This window comes from Syngnathus acus, chromosome 2 (assembly GCF_901709675.1).
Source record: "Syngnathus acus chromosome 2, fSynAcu1.2, whole genome shotgun sequence".
Classification (NCBI taxonomy): domain Eukaryota; kingdom Metazoa; phylum Chordata; class Actinopteri; order Syngnathiformes; family Syngnathidae; genus Syngnathus; species Syngnathus acus.
In genome coordinates, this window is record NC_051088.1 from 18,966,027 (window position 1) to 18,985,272 (window position 19,246).

Genomic DNA, 19,246 nt, shown 5'->3' on the forward strand with positions numbered 1-19,246 from the left:
ACGTTCAATTACTATCAAACTGAACTGTGACAACATCGAATACTACGTATGATTTTCTGTGGACGTCAGACGTCGAAAGCATCCATTCATCCATCCATTTTCTGTACCGCTTTGTCCCCACTTGCATATCCAAAGAGGAAGCGTCTTTTTTTAGTTGTTGTTGTTGTGCGGTGCGGCTGAGTGAGTCATCAGCTGATCATCAGGTTTACTTTCACCGAGCAAACACTGCACATGTAACTCAGAAGCTGCGGTGGAAACAGCGTCAAAAGACGACTACCAGTTTTTTGACAGTGTCATTGGAGTTCTGCGGAAAAAACAACAACAATGGCACTACCGGTGACTGCCGCGTTACATTTGAATTCTCCATCCAGCCCGCTGGCTCTCCTGGAACCCAGTATTCACATCCGAGAACAAGACACCGATTTGGGAAGCTACGATGAAGAAAGTGACATTCTGCCTTTACATTCTGCCTGGACCTTCTGGCTTGATAGGTACGTCACAGCTTTCCATTTGAAATAATAACGTTATTATTCAGCTGTTATATCTCAAGAGAACAAAGAAATTGGATGCAGTATGTAGCAAGTATTGAAAAATTGATATCAACACTAAAAGTCGTTGCTGGGCATGTTCAACTAAATTCTATTCAAATAAAAGTCACGTCAATCAAGAGTTTCTAGCTTTTCTGACCTATTTTCCTTTTTGACCTACATTTATATGACACCTTGTGAGGATCCCATAATTAAAATAAAATGATCACTCATACTGAAACTAATTTCACACAAACTCAAATTAACTTCTCACTTGTTAGTTTTGGAAGTTTTAATGCTACAAAACGGTTGACCCCTTGCCGGGTTGCCAATAAAGACTCATGTGGCTAGTCCTCGCGACTAGGCCCCACTTAGACATCCACTTGTCATTTCAGATCAAATTTCATGTTGAATGAGTTACACAAGCGTCATCCTCCACCTTGCGTACATGTCACTGGTTGCTGTGTTCTAATGAGGTCAGAGTTGTTTACTTGCTGATTCGTCATGTGATTCCCACCTCCATGCTTTCTGTTTGATTGGCAGGACACAGGAACGTGACACATACTGGGCAGAGATTTTATTTGGAACATGCCGAATTAATGTTTTTTTTCTAAATAAGTATCTCCTTTGTCAGATCTCTTCCAGGAGCTACAGCAGCTGAATGTGAGTCCAACCTGAAGAAAATCTACACCGTTGAGACAGTCCAGGCAAGATTTCCAGTCTTTTATAATCTTGCCCCATCATACACAGTGTCTGTAACATAATTCTGCCAGAACAAGACTAGAACTTAGTATTTTAGAACTTACTCCATTTGTGAATTCCTAACAATAGCAGTGGTAGTTAAATGACAATAAAATCCTCTGGCTGGAATTTCCATATAGTTAAAGAAAATATTAAAATCTGAAACTATCGATACCCAATCTCCCAGAAAAATGCAAATAAAACATTTGCCTCCTGTAGAACTTTTGGAGAGTTTATAACAACATACCCAATGTTGCCATCTTGCCACTGAGGTGCAGCTATCATCTGATGAGAGGTGAAAGAAAACCACTCTGGTGAGTTATTTTAAAGATAAATACTCTATCTACTCATCGACAAAATCTTATCTATTTTCTTATTGTTTTCAATCAGGGAGGAAGAAAGTAACGCGAAAGGAGGTGTTTGGAGGTTGAAAATACCAAAAGAGTGCACAGTGAGTGATGTGATGAAATGAAATAGCTCAGATTTTCACAATCTTTATGAGGTATTTAATAAAGTCTTTATCTTCACAGTCTGCTGTGTGGAAGGAATTGCTACTGGCCACCATCGGGGAGCAGTTCAGTGATTATTGTGCCGCAGGTACAGTAAGATATCGTTTCAATAACTCGCTTGAACGACATGTGATCTATAGTAGTGGTTCTTAACCTGGGTTCGATCGAACCCTAGGGGTTCGATGAGTCGGTCTCAGGGGTTCGGCAGAGCCTCCGCCACGGAGGTCCAGACACACATGACTTATCTTGTAAATTCGTGATGACGCATATCGGAACCGGTCTCTCAAAAGCAACAGCAGAAGTCACACTGATTTGCAGGTATGTATGTAATTTGTTGTGAGTTCATGCATTGTGTTTGTCCTTTGAACAAGGTGATGTTCATGCACGGCTCGTTTTGTGCACCAGTAAAAAAAAAACATATCTATGGCTTGAATTTGAAGAAAATCTTATTTTATTTTTCACTTAAGAGGGGTTCGGTGAATGCGCATATGAAACTGGTGGGGTTCGGTACCTCCAACAAGGTTAAGAACCACTGATCTATCGTCAATATTTAACCCGCGGCTCATTTCACCCACAGAAGATGAAGTGGTCGGTGTCAGCGTAAGTGTAAGAGACAGAGAAGATGTTGTTCAGGTGTGGAATGGAAACGCATCCTGCGCTGATGAGTCTAAAATTGTCGGGAGGATCCATGAGCTCCTTCCGGAAACGCCATTTAAAGCGGTGTTTTACAAACGTGAGTATTTCATCACATTGTGCGTTTCTGCAATTGTTTCATTGATTGTGAAGCTCATAAATGTTAAGTAATACTCATGTTTGCTTTGTTACAGCTCATAAGGATCATCATGCTTTCGAAGGAGGTCGAGCTTGATGTTAACACGTTTTGCACTTTAAAGCACAGCTCGCACCATAATATGTAGGCACATTTTGAAATAGTCGAGTTGAAGCTCACGTTTAATCTCAACATACTCGACTCAAAATGTAGCCGTTATATTACGGCAAGGAAATTCCTTTTGTTTTTCGGAACTAGTCATTCTTCTACTGTGTTTGAAACAGTTTTGCTCGTTTTTTATTCTTACTAACTTGTGCACACAAAGTTCTAGCGAAAATATAACAGGTTATGTACAGATGTGTCATTTTGATCTATTATAGTATTCATTTCAGTTTCTGGAACACAAACTCATGGTCTTTAACTGAGTACATCTTTAGAATGACACGTCTTTATAATCTTTGTACATAACGGCCAAAATCAAGTTCCCTAAAGCACACTTTTGCAAACTTTAATGAACCAGTGCACCTATTTTACATAAACATTTCACGGCACACCACCAAACAAAAATATCGAAATAACGATGCTCTTGTCTCAATTTATCTTACTGTGTGTGAAATGTTGCTGTTTAATTGAACACAAAACTGATGTCGGAAGCCATGACTTAATTGTGTTTGTAGCAACTCCAAATAGCCTTTTTGCGTTTGAGACCAATACGTTGGGTCCTTTACCTCTCAGAAGAGCTGCTTGTCATAATTGAGAAATTGAAGCACACTGAATGCGCTTCAATGACTGACTAAAAACAGTGGCTTGCGCTGTTACACACACACTGAATGGATTCATATTTACACTGTATGGCACATGGAGACTAGCATAGTATAGTGTAGCGTAGCACTGCTAAGCAGTCAAACAAATGACTTACCCACATCCACTCTCTCCATCTTACTATTGGTCATCACCTTGCATTTGCCATTTATGTCATGTGACCCAAGCAGCAGCACATTAAGACACTGTATCCAGGTCAAGTGTATTGTAGCTTTGTGGCTTTTCCCAGCTGATGTAAAAGACATCTCATTGTTCTGCCTTTCACTATTTTACTGCGCGCATGGTGACCTGGTTTAGAATAACAGCCCTGGACTAAAGGCCGTTGATGTATGTTTATTTAATTTTCTTTAAGCCCCAAACTAATGACAGACTTTGCCAGGCTAGGTCAAATTTTTCTTACCCTTATGTTTTCACTGAAGTAATTCCATTAAAAGAGCGTGTTCATGGAAAACTCCCTGCACGTCTGCAGTCGACCTTTCACTTCAAGACTTCTGACCTTTGTAACTGTTGATCTTGGACAGTGCCTTGTGTTTGCCAGCAAACAATATGCTTTGCGTGTGTTTGTTTGACTTTGTTTAAAATAAACCTGCTAAAAATTGTAAATGAATTTACGTAAATTCGTTTGTGGGTTCGCCAACAGAAATTGATGACTGCTGACACACTACATTGAACGTGGAGAGAGGGAAAATGTCGCCATCTTTTGGCTATTTACGAGTCATTCATCAGTATTGCCAATTATTTTTGAGGCACGTTAAATAATTTTGCAATTAGATATCCATCCATTTTCTGAACTGAATATCCTCACTAGGGTCATATTTTGTTTTTTAATAAACTGAGAACACATTGCTGAATGAATCCCTTGCTGACAGGTTCAAACAAAGTTGATTAACTAATTCACTAGTTTGAAACTCGAAGAGAGCATTCGTCGCTTAACTTTTGTGAACCAGTTGTTTATCTAAGTATAACTTTACGACGATACAAATGTATACAGATCTACACAGTGATCCGTGCGATCTTTTCGTTCCTAAACGGACGGTCCCGCGTGTGGACATGACGTCACCATTGTTTACTTTTATCGAAGCCACGCCCTCTGTTAGCAACTTGTGGCTAGCCCCGCCGCCAACGAAGCCACTCCGAGGTTCATTCTCCCGACACCGCACCGAGTCCAACTTTATCTACGCGTACGCAAGCTGGTGAGTAAAAGTGGACGGAGTCGCACGCTGATAAACGAATATTAATCTGGACGCCATATGTATTGCCATATCGACGTTGGCAAAACGAGAGAGATGATTCATTTCGGTTAGCGGCTAGCTTTTGTTGTGCATCGCTACGAAGCCCTGGGTTGGGTTTGAAAACACGTTCATATTCTCCGGAGGAGAGAAGAGGAAATTTAGCCGATGAATAACATGCGCTCATCGAATATGCTAACTCGCAGTTCCTCGTTCCACTAGCTTAATGTTGGGGTATATCATACAGCAATGGCTGCTTTCGGCGGATGTCGAGTTCATTCATTTTTGTGCCGAGCATATAGCACATTTCTTAATATTGTGCAACACCTATTTGACATCTGCTCAAGCTCATTCAGATTGATAGTGTTTGAATGTCGAACATTGGGTGACACGACCCATCCTTAAAGTGAAGTAAACCCATCTTTGTAAATATGCTACTACCGGTACTCTCCTCTAAAACAGATTGGAGAACTAACAAACAACAAGACTGATTTGAACGATTGTATCGACCGCCCATCCAAAATGAAAGGGACAAACACATTGACACAATGCATTACGATCACCTTGTTTGCATGAGAAAGTTGAAGTCAAACTGTAACACCACAAAACCTCACACATTTATTTTCTTAAAAACATTTTTGCCACAGTGCTGTTTTTATAATCTAATGTTTTGCTCATAATGTCTTATTTTCTTGAATGCACAATAGTTAAATAGTCATTCTCGGTTCTTCCAAGAAAGTGGACTCACGTTTTCGAAACTCAGCTTTTTGTCTTTTGTAGTAACCATGATCTTGAGTAAACACAAGAGAAACTTGGCCTGCAAATGGTAGATATGGTTTGGATTGACTTTCGTTTGCAGAATCACTTCACTTTTTTTTGCCATCTTTACAATGTCCCTCTCATTCATTACATAATACTTCTCTGACACTTTTCATGCAGGAAGTACTCTTTTTTTTTGTGTGTGTGTTCTCAAGTGACCAAATAACATTTCATCTGTAACATGGACATCAGTCCCAACAATCCGAATAATTTGATGTTAATTTAATCGTGAGCCTAAACGACTGTTGTATATTTAACCGTTGACTTACATGTTTAATTTACAAGTTTGCGAGCCTTGAACCTAATGAAGTTCTCCTTGAGGCAATGCCGCCCGTTTCATCTGAGCTTTTCCATCTGCTCACATTATCTGTTTGCCTACTTTATTTACTTTTGTTTATGCTGCTTAGCTTTTGACTCAAGCACTCCCAAGCTGTACACATAAAAGCCTTCTTGTGCATTGTACTACCTGACACGGCCGTTTATCGCACCACCTGGTTAATGGTAAATTGTTCCAGAAGGAAGATATGTTTGCACATAAACACAGACCCAGGGCCCCTGTGTTTACAGTAGTCATGGCAGCACTCAGTTATTCAACAAATAGACCAAGCATGTTCCTCTCACAGTTTCAGAGGAGACTGTTTGCAATGTGTACCGTACGTAGCTTGTTTGTTTCTTTTACGTTGTAACCGGGTTGATTGCTAACCGAATTTCAGATAATAGTGAATAAAAGCATAGTGTTTTACCATTGAGCTTGCTTTGGTAACTTTTTGGAGAGTAGTTGTTGCCTTGCTGGATGTGTTTGGGTGTCCGCGCCTTAAAATCAAGCAATAACTCTCAAGGCTTTTAACGGTGTTGTTCAGTTTCAAACACATAATGGCGTAAATAGTTGGGGAAACCACGTTCGGACAAATCTCCAAGCGTATGTTTATTTCTGAAATGGAAAACAATTTTCATTTACGCTGAGCCCATCTTTAAGTGCTGTGTAACGCCTTTAGGCAACATATCCTTATTACACTTGTCGCCTCTGTATGCGCTTTTTTGCCTCGCTTGCTTGCTCCAGAATTTGTCAATGCCTTGCTGAGATGCTAATATAGTTTGAAAGGCCAAGTGCCAATATGAAGCATTGTCCGTGGCTTGGGGTCATGAAGAACCAAACTCTCTATAACAGGTCAACTAACAATCTGTTGTAACTGCCCCAACTAGTCTCAACACGGCATTCTGATTAATATTGCGTTTGTGGAATATGAGTTAAACAGCAAAAATTCTCCCATTTTTATCCATCTCAGGCTCACCAGTTTTCTGGAGCTGAGCTTTGATTGGTTGTGACTTGATACCTGGTGACTGTGATGTCATTTTCAATCGACAACAAATGGCAAAATGGCCATCCCCTGAGATGGATAAAAACGGAAAAACGTTTAACTCACATTCCACAAACAAAACATCAATCAGAAGACGGTGTTTCGACCAGTTGAGCTGTACAGAACACATTATTACAAACGAAATTTGGGGGTTGACTTCCCCTTTAAGTGATCTTAATTTTTGCTATGGCTACTTTGTAACTGGTAGCTTACTTAAAGTACATAATTTAAAAACTATGTAGCCAATCCCCTCATGTTCATTATGCCACCAAGATGTTCCTACTGTGGGTATAAACGGTAGTTGGAATTTATCATGCTCCTTGACTTGACTTTTAAATAACCTCACCATTGAGATTTGTATTTTCTGTCTACCATTATGCCACAGTTTTCATCCAGCTGTTTCCATTGACACCACTTGTTTGTTTTTCTCAGGTCAGTGAAGTCCAGATGCACGAGTCTGGGTCAGAACCAACTAGCCACGCCATTCCAGCTGTTAGGACACAGAACGGGAAAAATGCTGAGAATGACAGTCGACTAAGGAGCGGCCATACTCCTCCCCCAGAGTCACCCAGGGTCAGTTTATTCTTGTTGGTTTCCCTTTCTTATACAAATCCTGATTGTTCAGTCTCACTTTGGTAACATCACCTCAGTATTGGAGCATTGCTCGCATTTCGCGAGCACTTTTGCTCAATGCACACATTGAAGAGCACCGTGTGACATTTCTGTGTGAATTATGGCAGATAGATTGATAGAGGGATGGATTGATGGGCGGGCGGACGGACGGACGGATGGATGGATAGATACTCTGTAGATAGATAGATAGATAGATAGATAGATAGATAGATAGATAGATAGATAGATAGATAGATAGATAGATAGATAGATAGATAGATAGATAGATGTGAGGTTTTTGTTTTGCGAGTGCAATGTAGCCTTGAACCCCTCACTGTGTCTTTATATTATTGTTGAAAGTTAGCACTGAGAGGGGTGCAGGGATTTTGAAAGGGAGGGAGTTGAGAGGGGGATTTTCTTTTAGCTCTTGTCCTGAGCCCCCCACCCCCCACACACAGTTTTTGCCTGTTTAACGGTTTCAATCAACTCCTTTTTGTGCCCGGTTTGTGCGTCTGCTAGGGAAAGTCACGTGTCTGTGATTGTGCAATATAATATTGTGGGTGTTTTTGCAGTTGCTTGTGCTTTGCAGGATACGTGTTAGTATTAAATTTTAGTGCTTTTTTTTTGCATCCATGTGTGCGTTTGGCTGTCAGTCATCTCGGAGTTCACAAGACCAGTCTTGCAGGAACAGATCTGTGTTTACACTCGGCTGCTCACTGGTATGACTCTCAACAATAACAACAACACAAGATGTTTGGACTTGCTGGCTGCCATGGTAACAGGGATTAGGCAAAGGCTGTTGTTGTGTTGATGGTGTCCACAGAAAAACAGAGGGGCCAACCAGCTCTGCCTGTCTGTCTGTGGGGTAGACCTGTTTTTTTTCATGGCTTTTGTGGCCACCTTGACTGCATTGAATCTCATAAGAAAGGCCAAACAAGGAGGCCGTCGACTGTTATTGTTAGCCCACAGCCCCAGTGAAATTCTCCGTCAGTTTGTTTACCCGACTCTAAACAGACTCTGCCTCAGAGAGATGTTTGTTTGTGGTTCAGACCTTAATTAAAATATGAATCCTGCATTCTGTTTTTCATAAACAGGCTCTGCCTGCTTTTTATTCATTATTTAGTCTCTGTGCAATTTTGATGACTTTGTTTATGTTTACTACAAACATTGCCAGAGCAGTGAGGCGCTCGACAGGGAGCGGAGTGGGGGTTGGTAGATTGCTGCATGCTCAGTAGAGGATGTTGTTTATGTGGCACTGGTTGTTTTTGTTGTTGTTGTTTTGATGGCAGTCTAATTCCCCCGCGGTCATCTGCTGTTGTTTGGTACGTTTTGATCTGAAACGGATTGACAGAACTTTCTGCACTAGAAGGTGAGTTGGGAAAATGATCACGCACAAACGTTACGTTGATGTTTCACGTTACAAGTTTCTTTGATGGTATGGCATGCGTCATGCGGGCCAGAACACTTATACATGTGTGTCAGACTCCCGGCCCATTTTTATGTGGCCTGCAACTTTGAAAACAATACATTCCACTTTACCAACCCAAGTGATCATAAACATATCCTTCAACATTTTGTAATTTTACACAAAATCCTAGGGGTATATCAATTTTTGATTACCGAGAGTGAGAGAAAATAAGGATAGTCCTAAAATGTCAAAATAAACTATTGACGGACGTGAAAGTAAATACTGATCTGTCAAGGACATGAAATGGTATGAAAGCTCTGCTATTGAACACGGCCGATGTTTAATTTATACAATTGCCGTTTGTACATACAAATGCAGAAGCAAGAAATGCCTCCTGTAAATGCGCATTTGTTATCAGAGAAAGACCATGTGGGATGCTGAAGTCAAATGGATGAACATGCAGTCCCCGCTCATCTGTATTGGCGCATCCACGTTTGCATACATTCTTTTAAAGCTTCATTGCACCGGTTGTAAACAAACTGTTGGTGTCCATTGCCAAAGAGCTCTATTTTTGTTTCGTCCGCCCAGAAAATATTTTCCCAGAAGGATTGTGTTTTGTCCAGGTACTCCTTGACAAAATGTAGCTTTTCCTTTTTATATGCTTGCCTCCACAAATGCTTCCAGTTTGGCTTTCATAGCTTTCGTTTTGAAACAAAGGAATACAAAGGTCTTTGGGGATGGCTTCAGATACAAATTGGAGGTCTTGTGCTTGCAAATTACAGTACGACCTTCTAATGTCTTCAGACAGCTCATTTGTTTTTACCATTGTGACAATGGAAAAGGGGACAACAGCAGGCCTTTTAAAACATAAGTCACAATTTGTTGCTTAATTCATGTCACATTGACAATTTAGAACAAACCGTTCTCATTTGTGATTTACTAAAGGTGAGTCACAATGTGTTTGCATACTGATTTACAGGAAAGACTGCCAACGCCAGTGACACAGCGTACTTTTGAGTTTTCTATTTTCCCTCTCATTGTTCATTGTTTTAGTTGTTTATCAGTTGCTCTTTCATTGAAAAGGGTCTCTGTAGAAAAGAAGCATTTTGTAATTAGTCTACAACAATTGTAACAATAGTATTCTTAGCTCTGACATTTGTTGTCATAAGATATTGAACCACTAAAATGAGATTTTGAGTAGATACGACAGCCTACATTTCTTTTTGAAGCTCCGTTTTAAGGTAAATTGACTTCTTAATAACAACTTTAATAATGTGTCCTAGTATGCGTTTGATTTGTGGTTCTGTTTCATGTTTGTAAAGCGTGTTCAAACACGTGTGACTCGTCACCACCCAACCAACAAGGGCATTCTTATCAAGTGCATTCGTAATATGTTTACTCAAGCGTTTCATCTTGTTTTTCTCTCTGCCAGTGTTTTCATCACTGTCAGTGACACCACACCCCGTTTTTCCCTTTGTGCTTTGTGTGTGAGTCTGTTTAAAAGTTCACAAAAACACCCACTGGCCAGTAGTGAAAAGGTCCATTTCCTCTGTTGTGTTGCCGGTCGTAATGTATGAAAGGATGGATGGAGCACTCGCTGCATACAGTGGCCCCTGGATGTACTGCATATGCCTATTCTGTGTGATATGGCATTCAAAATTTTGGACAACCAAATTCTGTTGATTCTCAGCCTTATATTTGTGACAAGTTAGTGGATATCACACAACAATAATTACCACTTCTCCAAAAACAGTGGACCTGTCGTTTTATCAGCCCTTGCCTATTTGCAGACACAAAATACATCATCTCAATTTTTTCCTCAGGTTTTGATCAATCACATTGGACGTGCATTTGTTTGCGTGCTCTAGGACTGCACAACTGTGCAGCAAAGTTGGCTTGTTCGGCAGATGCGATTTTTTTGGTTGTGCCTCTGTTAGTTGATAAGCTCCCACATCTGTTTGCATGCTCTTGCTTGACATTTTGCCCATTGTTTCACATAATTAGATCTTTGATGATGTCAGGAATTAATCCTTGGCTGGGCTGTTGATTCATCCTCAATGTCCTGGTTGTCACAGGTTCCAACATCGTCATCCATGATGACCCCACCAGCTGAGGCTCCGCCGCAGCAGCAGCCGCAGCAACAGCAGCAAGCGGTGCAGCAGCAGGTTCTCAGCCCTCAGCAGATCCAAGCCCTCTTCCAGCAGCAGACGGCCCTCATGCTGCACCAGGTACTGCGTCTGGAAGGGGGTACAACCCGTCAGTTTGGTCTGATTCTTGTTTTATGTGCAGCAACAAATTCAAGAGGTCTTCAAGAATCAGCAAGAGCAGCTAAATATGCAGCTGCTCCAACAGAAGAATGCAGGGATTGTTAGCCAGGAGGTAAGTGGACATATTTGCACCTCTTACCTCCACACAGATGCACATCTGTGAATATAAATACCGATGCCCAGTGTGACAAACATACTTCTCATAAATCCATCAACATGAAATTAGCAGAATGAAGAGGCACTTGGCTGAGAGCAGGTGTGGGTGTGTGCATGCAGGAAATGTTTTGTTTCTTTCTAAATGTGCTTGTCTTCCACAAGAGGTATGCAGACAATAAAGGGAGTCTTTCTGACCACATTAGTCGATCCTTTGGGAGTACTGTAGAACTAAAGTGAAATAATCGCATTAGCTTGTAACAGTAAGTCCAACATCCCTTCCCATTAATGCTGTCACCGCTCGTCAACCGCTAACTGACTTTTTGTTGTCTTTGGGCTTGCAGTATTTGAAGAGATTGGAACCGTTTTGTTGTTGTTTGTGCCCATTCGTAAATCACTCCCTTTGTGTCCTAGCTTACGGCACAGCAGATTGCCATCCAGCAGCAACTTCTTCAGGCGCAGCAGCAGCATCTGCTCAACCTGCAGAGGCAAGGCCTGCTCTCTGTGCTCCCCACCAGTCTTACCGGTACGTCGGCAATCCAGGAGGTGAAGCTCGGACAGGCAGATGGACAGACTCTTAACACGCCGTTGGGTTTTCTAGGCTGTGAAAATGGCACGTTATCCACGGGCGGAGACTCCAGGGAGTCGTCCAATCACCAGTCTGCGACCAACGGACACCCCGCTCTCCTGAAAAGGAAGGAAAGGTGCTTTCCTGTGAAAACTTTCATACATCCTGTTCTGCAGTATTGTGGGCCTGTACTTTCGTTTACTTACACATCCAGAGATGCATCACTGACACCGGTGGTATTTTCTGACTTGTTCCAGCGCCTCGCTCGATGAAAACGTGCCCAGTAGCCACGCTCTCTACGGGAACGGCATGTGTAAATGGCCCGGCTGTGAGACAGTCTTTGGAGACTTTCTGGCATTTCTCAAGTGAGTCGTGGCTTGTTGCTGCAACACTGATTGGACCCTTTGGTGGTGCTTATTTATTTCTGTCCAGGTACTGTTTGTGAGATGTCTTGATGAGTGACGTGTTTTGGCTTTCCATCCCATCTGATTTTTTTTAAGGCGTGCTCTTTCCGATATTGATCCGAGACTGATCCCCGAAGGTGTGGAAGGAATCATATACTGATTAAAAGGATTATTTGCGTGTTTTGCTACACTTAGAACACATTGAACAGTAGCCACAAAATGGTACCCAAGTGGCACTGCAAACCTGTGCCTCAAATCAGACGCCTGGAGATACTGGTGCCCGGACAAGGAATACTGGCAAATTGAGAAAAAGAGAAATCCTACCCGTGTGTATTTATAGGCAAGTTAGTTCAGACTATCAGCAAAACTTCCTGAAATGTTTTATTCAGTCTCAAATCTAGTTTTGAAAAACTTTGGCTAGTGTATCACAAAGTTATACAACCAGTGTGTGCATGACAAGTCCAGACAAAAAACAGGAAAAAGAATAATTTATGCATTTTCTACCGCTGGCACATTTAACACGTTCACTTCCAGCCGCGATGTTTGCTGTTCTTAAATCTGCTCTTGAATGTGTTTTTTCCCCGCAGGCATTTGAACAGTGAACACACGCTTGACGACAAAAGCACTGCACAGTGTCGTGTGCAGATGCAAGTGGTTCAGCAGCTGGAACTACAGGTTTGTTTCAAGTAGTTTGTTTCATCAAAGAAAGTCAACTTTGTAGCGTTAGCTACAGTTATATAAAATGTCTGCCAGCTATGGTGTCATGTTGGTTTCACACTACGTCTGGAACCAGAAATGGCATTTTTTGACAAGCTTACACCTCCATCCGTGCCAGATAATAAGCCAGTGTGTTTTTGTCACATCACAGACAGTGAACTTAGCACCTCTCTATTTCATGTGCTTTGAACATAGCTAAAGAAAGACAAAGAGCGACTTCAAGCAATGATGGCTCACCTGAAGTCGTCGGAGCCCAAAGTTGCCGCTCAGCCCGTAAGTTTGCCGATGAACGCTTTGATGGTAGATTGCACGGTTCAAGGGATATCATTCCAATGTTTTGGTTTTTCTCTTAATTTGTTTTTCCTTTGCAGGCAAACCTTGTGCCTAACATGTCCTTCTCCCAGGCAACGCCGCCCAAAGGTCCCCATATGAGCTTGTCCCAGAGCGCCACGGCGCCTTCCACGCCCCTGACGCCCCTGTCCGAATCCCCCTCGGTCCTTACTCCCAGCGGTGGCTTCAACGGAACCCCTGTACGCAGACGGTACAGCCGCTCTGTCAGCCAAGGTGAATGCCAAACATCCACAGACACCTGACCACGACGGGGAAAAAAAGAGCATTTTGAATTTGGAAAAGCATATTCATTGGAAATTTGAGAGTAAGATTGTTGTTTTTGAACAGATATCGTTGATAATAAGGAGTTCTACCTGAGCACGGAAGTTAGACCGCCATTTACATACGCGTCGCTCATACGACAGGTAAAGGCTATGTTTGATGAAAACGCAAAATGGTGTGTTTGCAAGAATTTGCAATTGTTCTCTTTACTTTTGGAATATTTCCTTCATCTTCCTCAGGCAATATACGAGTCACCGCGCAATCAGTTGACTTTAAATGAAATCTACAACTGGTTCACAAGAAACTTTGCCTATTTCCGACGCAACGCGGCCACATGGAAGGTACGGCTGCCAGTTGGTGTCAATCGTCTGCGTATCGTAATGTATTATTTTCTGGAAATGTCCAGAATGCTGTCAGACACAACCTGAGCCTCCATAAGTGCTTTGTACGCCTGGAGAACGTGAAGGGAGCCGTGTGGACGGTGGACGAGATCGAGTTCCACAGACGAAGGCCCCAGAAGGCAGCCGGTAATGGGTGAGTTGGCTAATGCCTTGTTGACGCCACAACATCTCAGACCCAACGTTCCGCACGAATGTTTTTGGGAGGTTTGGCGTCTGAGACTTAGTCATTTCCCACCAAGCCCTGACTTGCTTTTTTTCTTTTCTTTGCAATTACAGCTCCCTCTTAAAAAACCGACAGAGTTTAGCTGGGTCTGCTTCCCAGGTAGGCCTGTGGTGTGCGAAAAGGTCGTACCTTGTTTGACAGGGACCTGGAAAAGTGGATCACCTCACACGAAACGATAATTGTGACTTTCTCAGGTTGGAAGTTTAGACTGCAACGCCTTCTACAACCCGGGTGTGATGGGCAGCATCCCATTGCATTCCCTGCCCCACGTCCTCCAGGAGCAGATGAACGGCGCCCTTGCCAACGGGTCCGGCTACCAAAGCGACAGCAGCGCCACGCAATCGCCACCGCAAGCTTTGTATGCCCCCCACGCGCAGTACTGAATGATTGCTGATGAAATGCGTTTAACACGCCACTTTTGTTCATTGAACCAGCATCAAAGAGGAGCAAGAAGATGGGGAAATCTGTGAAAATTACCCTTACGAATCTCCCGAGAGCACAGATGAGCACGGCCACAGCCCGGAGACGAACCGCGACGACAACAACGGCAGCCCGGAGCGGCTTCGTCTGGACCGCGTGCCCTCTCTCTGACCACGCGGTCCAAGATTTCAAAACCACGTATTCCAAAAGAGTCCCAAAGCAACTGCTTCATCGACATAACCAAACACTCTTGTTGTTCTTTTATTATTTATCAGTATTTCGGGGGGTTCTTTTTATCCAGTTTTTAATTCTGTACAGTCAAGTGAGATCACACATGTGAAAACTGTCTTTTCATGGTTGATATTTTTTAAACACGAGCATGAGGAGCAGAGAAGCCAAAGGAAAGGGAACACGGATAGGGAGCACTTCACAATTAAAAAAATAAACAAAGAAAAAACAATAGTTGATTTTTATTTTAGTCATATTATATATACATTTGTAGAGATGATTCTTGATATGTTCACTGCCTCCGTGATCGCATATATTTGTAACAATATCATCAGGTGATTAAAAAAACAGAATGTCTTTATACGTGTTGGTATTTTTCACCCCCACCACAAACATTGCTGAATTTTCTCAAATTGAGCATGTATGAGTAGATGCTATAGATTTACCTTTTACTGTAGACCAACTCTATGAAGAATAAATTCATCATGATAACTGTCAAAACTGTGTAGTTTGTTTTGTGAAATTGCTCCCATTGGGCGTTTCTCTTGTATCCAATTAAATCGGGGAGTTTATTCCAATGGCGAACAAGATTTGAATTTCGACTCTCTACCCCCCAAATCTCTGGACAAAACATGGCTGTAAGTGTCTTGAGATTTCAAAAGTCGTGATAAATTGTCTCTTCCCCGTCCCCCTCCCCTCATGTATGTCTTTGCCTTGTTCCCTGTAAGCGTCTTTGGGTTTTTGAAAAGCGCTATACAAATTTAATGAATTATTATTATAAATCGTCACAGAATGAATATTCTACTTCATCAGAATTGCAGCACAAGCAATACTGAATACTATTCAGTGAATAGCATTAGCATTCCAAATGCCACAATGGATTATTCCCTATAGAGTTATTAAATATTATAGTCGAAATATTACTACTTCTGGATCATCCCCTCTCTGCCATAGTTTCAGCAAAGATAACAGGTCAACAAGGCTGCGTGATGTGCAGGCTGTGAGTGTGGCTTTGAATTCATGCCTAATGATTGACACATTCTTTGTGTCTCTGATTGGTTGTCTTACCCCGGGCGTGGTGGGTTCTTAAACATCAAATTTGATGTGCAACATGGGGCCAGTGAGCACTGTTGAATATTTGAAGAACCGATTATTCTATGACATCACACGGTTAAGTGGCTCCCGATTGGCGAATAACAATGGTTAAAGACGAGTGGAATTGGGACACAATGGATAGATACTCAGATCAAACACACAGAGGTCCGAATCCGCACTCTACTGGAGTAATTAGCGACAAAGACAGGTAATGTGATATTTTAATTTTCTTCGATATATAAAATTTATTTTTGAAATAATTGAAATGATAACTAAACATGAGCATTACACTGGTATTGATGTTTTCATTTTTACATTTTGAAATTAATTAAAATAAATTTGGGGGGCAAAGCTGATTCCAAATCTGCCCTCGTTTTTTCTTTAGCATGTTTTAATAATAATAATAAGGGTATGGTTCACCAGTGGGTGGATTTTTTTTCTGAAACGTCAAAGTTATAAATTACAATGCATGGTAAAATCTGTATTGCCCAAGATTTTTATATGGAAATGGGAAAAAGTGAAGACATTTTTCTAAATATGCCAAAAATACATTAACATAAAATCATCTGTGAATAACATTAACTGTAGAACAGTACAGTGTTATTGTTGCTTCATGCAAAGAAATTTTGCCAAACTTTAATCGTTACAAAGTAACATTTTCTTTGCTCTGTAGAAGATGACGACTTCTCCCTCAACTGCTCCTGAGCCGAATTTTACGGAGCTTGGGGAAAAAGCAACTACTGAGAGTGATGGTAGGTTTACATCATCTTGTTTATAATTTAACAGACTTAATGTGTTTATAATTTAACCGAGAACCATGAATACTTATTGTGTAGTTGAGAATCCCCCCAGTTCCTCTGAGCGGGAAGCACACATAGGATGGAATGAATCCGGAATCTTGGAAACAGGGTCGGACAGTTTGAAGAGAAGCAGCAGTAGTGTGTTTTCCTATGATGACTCACACCGGCCTGTCACTAACGGTAGTGTACATGTTGCAATAACCAGCAACACTATTCACAGTTGAAACAAAAGTCTGATGTTTCTCTTTTCCACCCTCAGAGGACTGTGCAGCACTTTTGCTGGCTTGTCTGTATTGTCGCTTCAATGAGTTCACAAACCTGCTGCTGGACACATTCGGCAGGGCCGTCAGCCATTACTTTCCTTCAGGGAATCATGTCACAGAGTCCAGTGAGAGGGACCATCAGGGATGGGAGTGCTGGACCTGCAACCTGGGACTGGACTGGGACATCTGCAACTCCTGCCAGGACTCAGCAGAACTTCTCGAGCTAGCCATGGAGATATCAGAAGTATGCTATCGCTGAGAAAAGCTCATGGCAGCTTTGGAAGCTTAAATAGAAAAGTAGCAGTGAAAACTTGTTATTCGAATGCAGTGGTGCTCAACCAATGTGTTGTGAGTGATCGATCGGTGCAGGAAAGAGGTGGGTGATATTTTTCAATGTGGTCGACATTCATTGCGATTCAACATGCGTTTCATTTTTTGCACGAAGAAATAAGTAAATAAAACCCTCCACATTTTTAAATAAACCTTTTAATGTTTTTTCTGCATGTAATTTGAGTTCACAGAGTCGTCGAGTGTGTACATTAACTACGTATAGTTACACATCAACAAAACGGAGCAACAAGAAGCAGAGAATACATTAGGATGAACCACAGTCATGACAACAAGTACATCTGTCTAATTTGATGTTTCAAATGAAAATGTGACCTCAAATCACAGCAGGCGCCTTCAATGGAGCATCACTGAAAACAAACTCACATTTGTAGGTTCAGCTCGTATGTAAAGGTTGTGACCTGGTTGCAGGTAGGCAACATTGTGTTCCAAAGTTTTAATAGTTCACCTAAGAGATTTCTTCTGGATCTCAAGTTTGGCATCAAAAGAGGAATCCTACTGGTAGGTAGTCATTTGTCTAAAGGGAGGTCTGTGCTTTGCCTGGACTTGAAGTGGAATCCAACCAAAGTGTTACTCGCACCACGTAATAAAGACGGTCAAACTTCTAGAAAAGTTAACGAGCCTTAACTCGTTCATTTTAAAGCCACACATGATTATTACGAGCACTATAACTACTGTATGGTGGGGGAGCTGACCGAATAAGGTGGGATAGCAACTGTACATTGAGTAACTTTGGCACACTGGCAGCACATTTGTGTCTGTCATCAATTTAAATTACATTCAGGCAAACAGAAATAACAGTGTGAAATGTGCTATTCAAGTTGGGGGGATTATAATCCTTAATGTGTTCAACACATAATAAATAACACATATGTCGGAAATATAATAAAGTATCACTGCCAAGAATATAAAATCTATATCAAAACAAGCCACCTCTTCCACAACAAAATATTAAATTGGCACAAGAATATTACCCAATATTCATGACGTGGCTGTGTTTGTTAGAGAAGCTTATTCATTTGATTAACATGACGTTTGTTGTCAGGAAAAGTGAGACTAGAACAAAGTTTCTTTTTTAAAAAAGATTATTTACCAAAATAAAAAGAAAATGTGTAAAAATATACATTTAACAGGGATAGGTTTAATCGCAGTTAAATTAAAGGTCGTTCTCCTAAAACAGTGGTCCCCAACCACCGGGCCGCGGACCGGTCCGTGGGTCATTTGGTACCGGGCCGCACAGAAAATAAATAAATAAATAAATATACTATATATTATCGACGATCAATTAATTCACGTCAAGGCGCTCGTCCCGGTCACATGACATGTTTCCCCAGTCGAGCCCGCAAAGTTAGGAAAAATGATTTTTATTTTGAAAAATATAAAAAAAATTGGGGGATTCTCTCCCAATGACATCCGTCGGTTCACCTGTGCCTCTTGACCCAGGTGAATTCAGGTCAAGACGCTTGTCCCGGTCCCGTCCCGAAGCTAGCAAAAAAAGAGATGTTTGGAAAGAGGAAAAGGCCCAATGTGGAGACAGAAGAAGAGGCTACAACTTCCAAGAAAAAGAAAGCTGGATTAAAATCAAGGCAGAATATCCCGAGATCGCCACAAAAGCACTGAAAACCCAGCTTCCCTTTCCAACGGGATTTCCTGCGGTTACAGCGACCAAAACAAAGCTACGAACCAGATACTTCATGGTGAGTTTAATTTTTATGCGCTTTGTATTTCTTTTTATGCCAGTCGTATCATTTTATTTCATCGTGTTTATATATTTATTATAAATGTATTATTTATTTATATAAAGGCCGGTCGGTGAAAATATTTTCTGACATGTAATCGGTCTGTGGCGCAAAAAAGGTTGGGGACCGCTGTTCTAAAACATTCTTCTACATCAATTAATTCCATTATTAATCATTCCAACTATAGTCAATGCTTTATTTATTTTATCATGAG

The 19,246-nt window shown here is 41.4% G+C and overlaps 3 protein-coding genes across 4 annotated transcripts; all 3 read left to right on the forward strand.

Annotated features, from left to right (window-relative positions):
• The first annotated feature begins 13 nt into the window (after positions 1-13).
• LOC119137862 (eukaryotic translation initiation factor 4E type 3-like) lies at positions 14-3,975 on the forward strand. The gene is made up of 7 exons (XM_037277414.1): positions 14-491; positions 1,162-1,234; positions 1,488-1,582; positions 1,659-1,719; positions 1,799-1,865; positions 2,355-2,510; positions 2,605-3,975. Exons 1-7 carry the CDS (start codon positions 325-327, stop codon positions 2,643-2,645), a joined length of 660 nt encoding a protein of 219 aa, XP_037133309.1. The 5' UTR covers positions 14-324; the 3' UTR covers positions 2,646-3,975.
• Positions 3,976-4,442: 467 nt separating this feature from the next.
• Positions 4,443-15,288, forward strand: LOC119115647 (forkhead box protein P1-B-like). Of its 2 annotated transcripts, none has more exons than XM_037240421.1 (16): positions 4,443-4,561; positions 7,207-7,347; positions 10,870-11,022; positions 11,084-11,173; positions 11,629-11,740; positions 11,816-11,918; positions 12,040-12,147; positions 12,774-12,861; positions 13,099-13,176; positions 13,275-13,467; positions 13,582-13,658; positions 13,755-13,856; positions 13,922-14,049; positions 14,193-14,238; positions 14,334-14,497; positions 14,574-15,288. In XM_037240421.1, the coding sequence occupies exons 2-16, from the start codon at positions 7,222-7,224 to the stop codon at positions 14,728-14,730; spliced, it is 1,725 nt and encodes a 574-aa protein (XP_037096316.1). In that variant the 5' UTR covers positions 4,443-4,561; positions 7,207-7,221; the 3' UTR covers positions 14,731-15,288. The 2 variants fall into 2 exon arrangements, with proteins under 2 accessions (XP_037096316.1, XP_037096325.1); XM_037240430.1 differs by having other exon boundaries at positions 13,308-13,467.
• Positions 15,289-15,862: 574 nt separating this feature from the next.
• On the forward strand, positions 15,863-17,422 carry mdfic2 (MyoD family inhibitor domain containing 2). Its single transcript, XM_037280106.1, has 4 exons — positions 15,863-16,090; positions 16,556-16,634; positions 16,719-16,862; positions 16,942-17,422. The coding sequence occupies exons 2-4, from the start codon at positions 16,559-16,561 to the stop codon at positions 17,202-17,204; spliced, it is 483 nt and encodes a 160-aa protein (XP_037136001.1). The 5' UTR covers positions 15,863-16,090; positions 16,556-16,558; the 3' UTR covers positions 17,205-17,422.
• Positions 17,423-19,246: the final 1,824 nt, after the last annotated feature.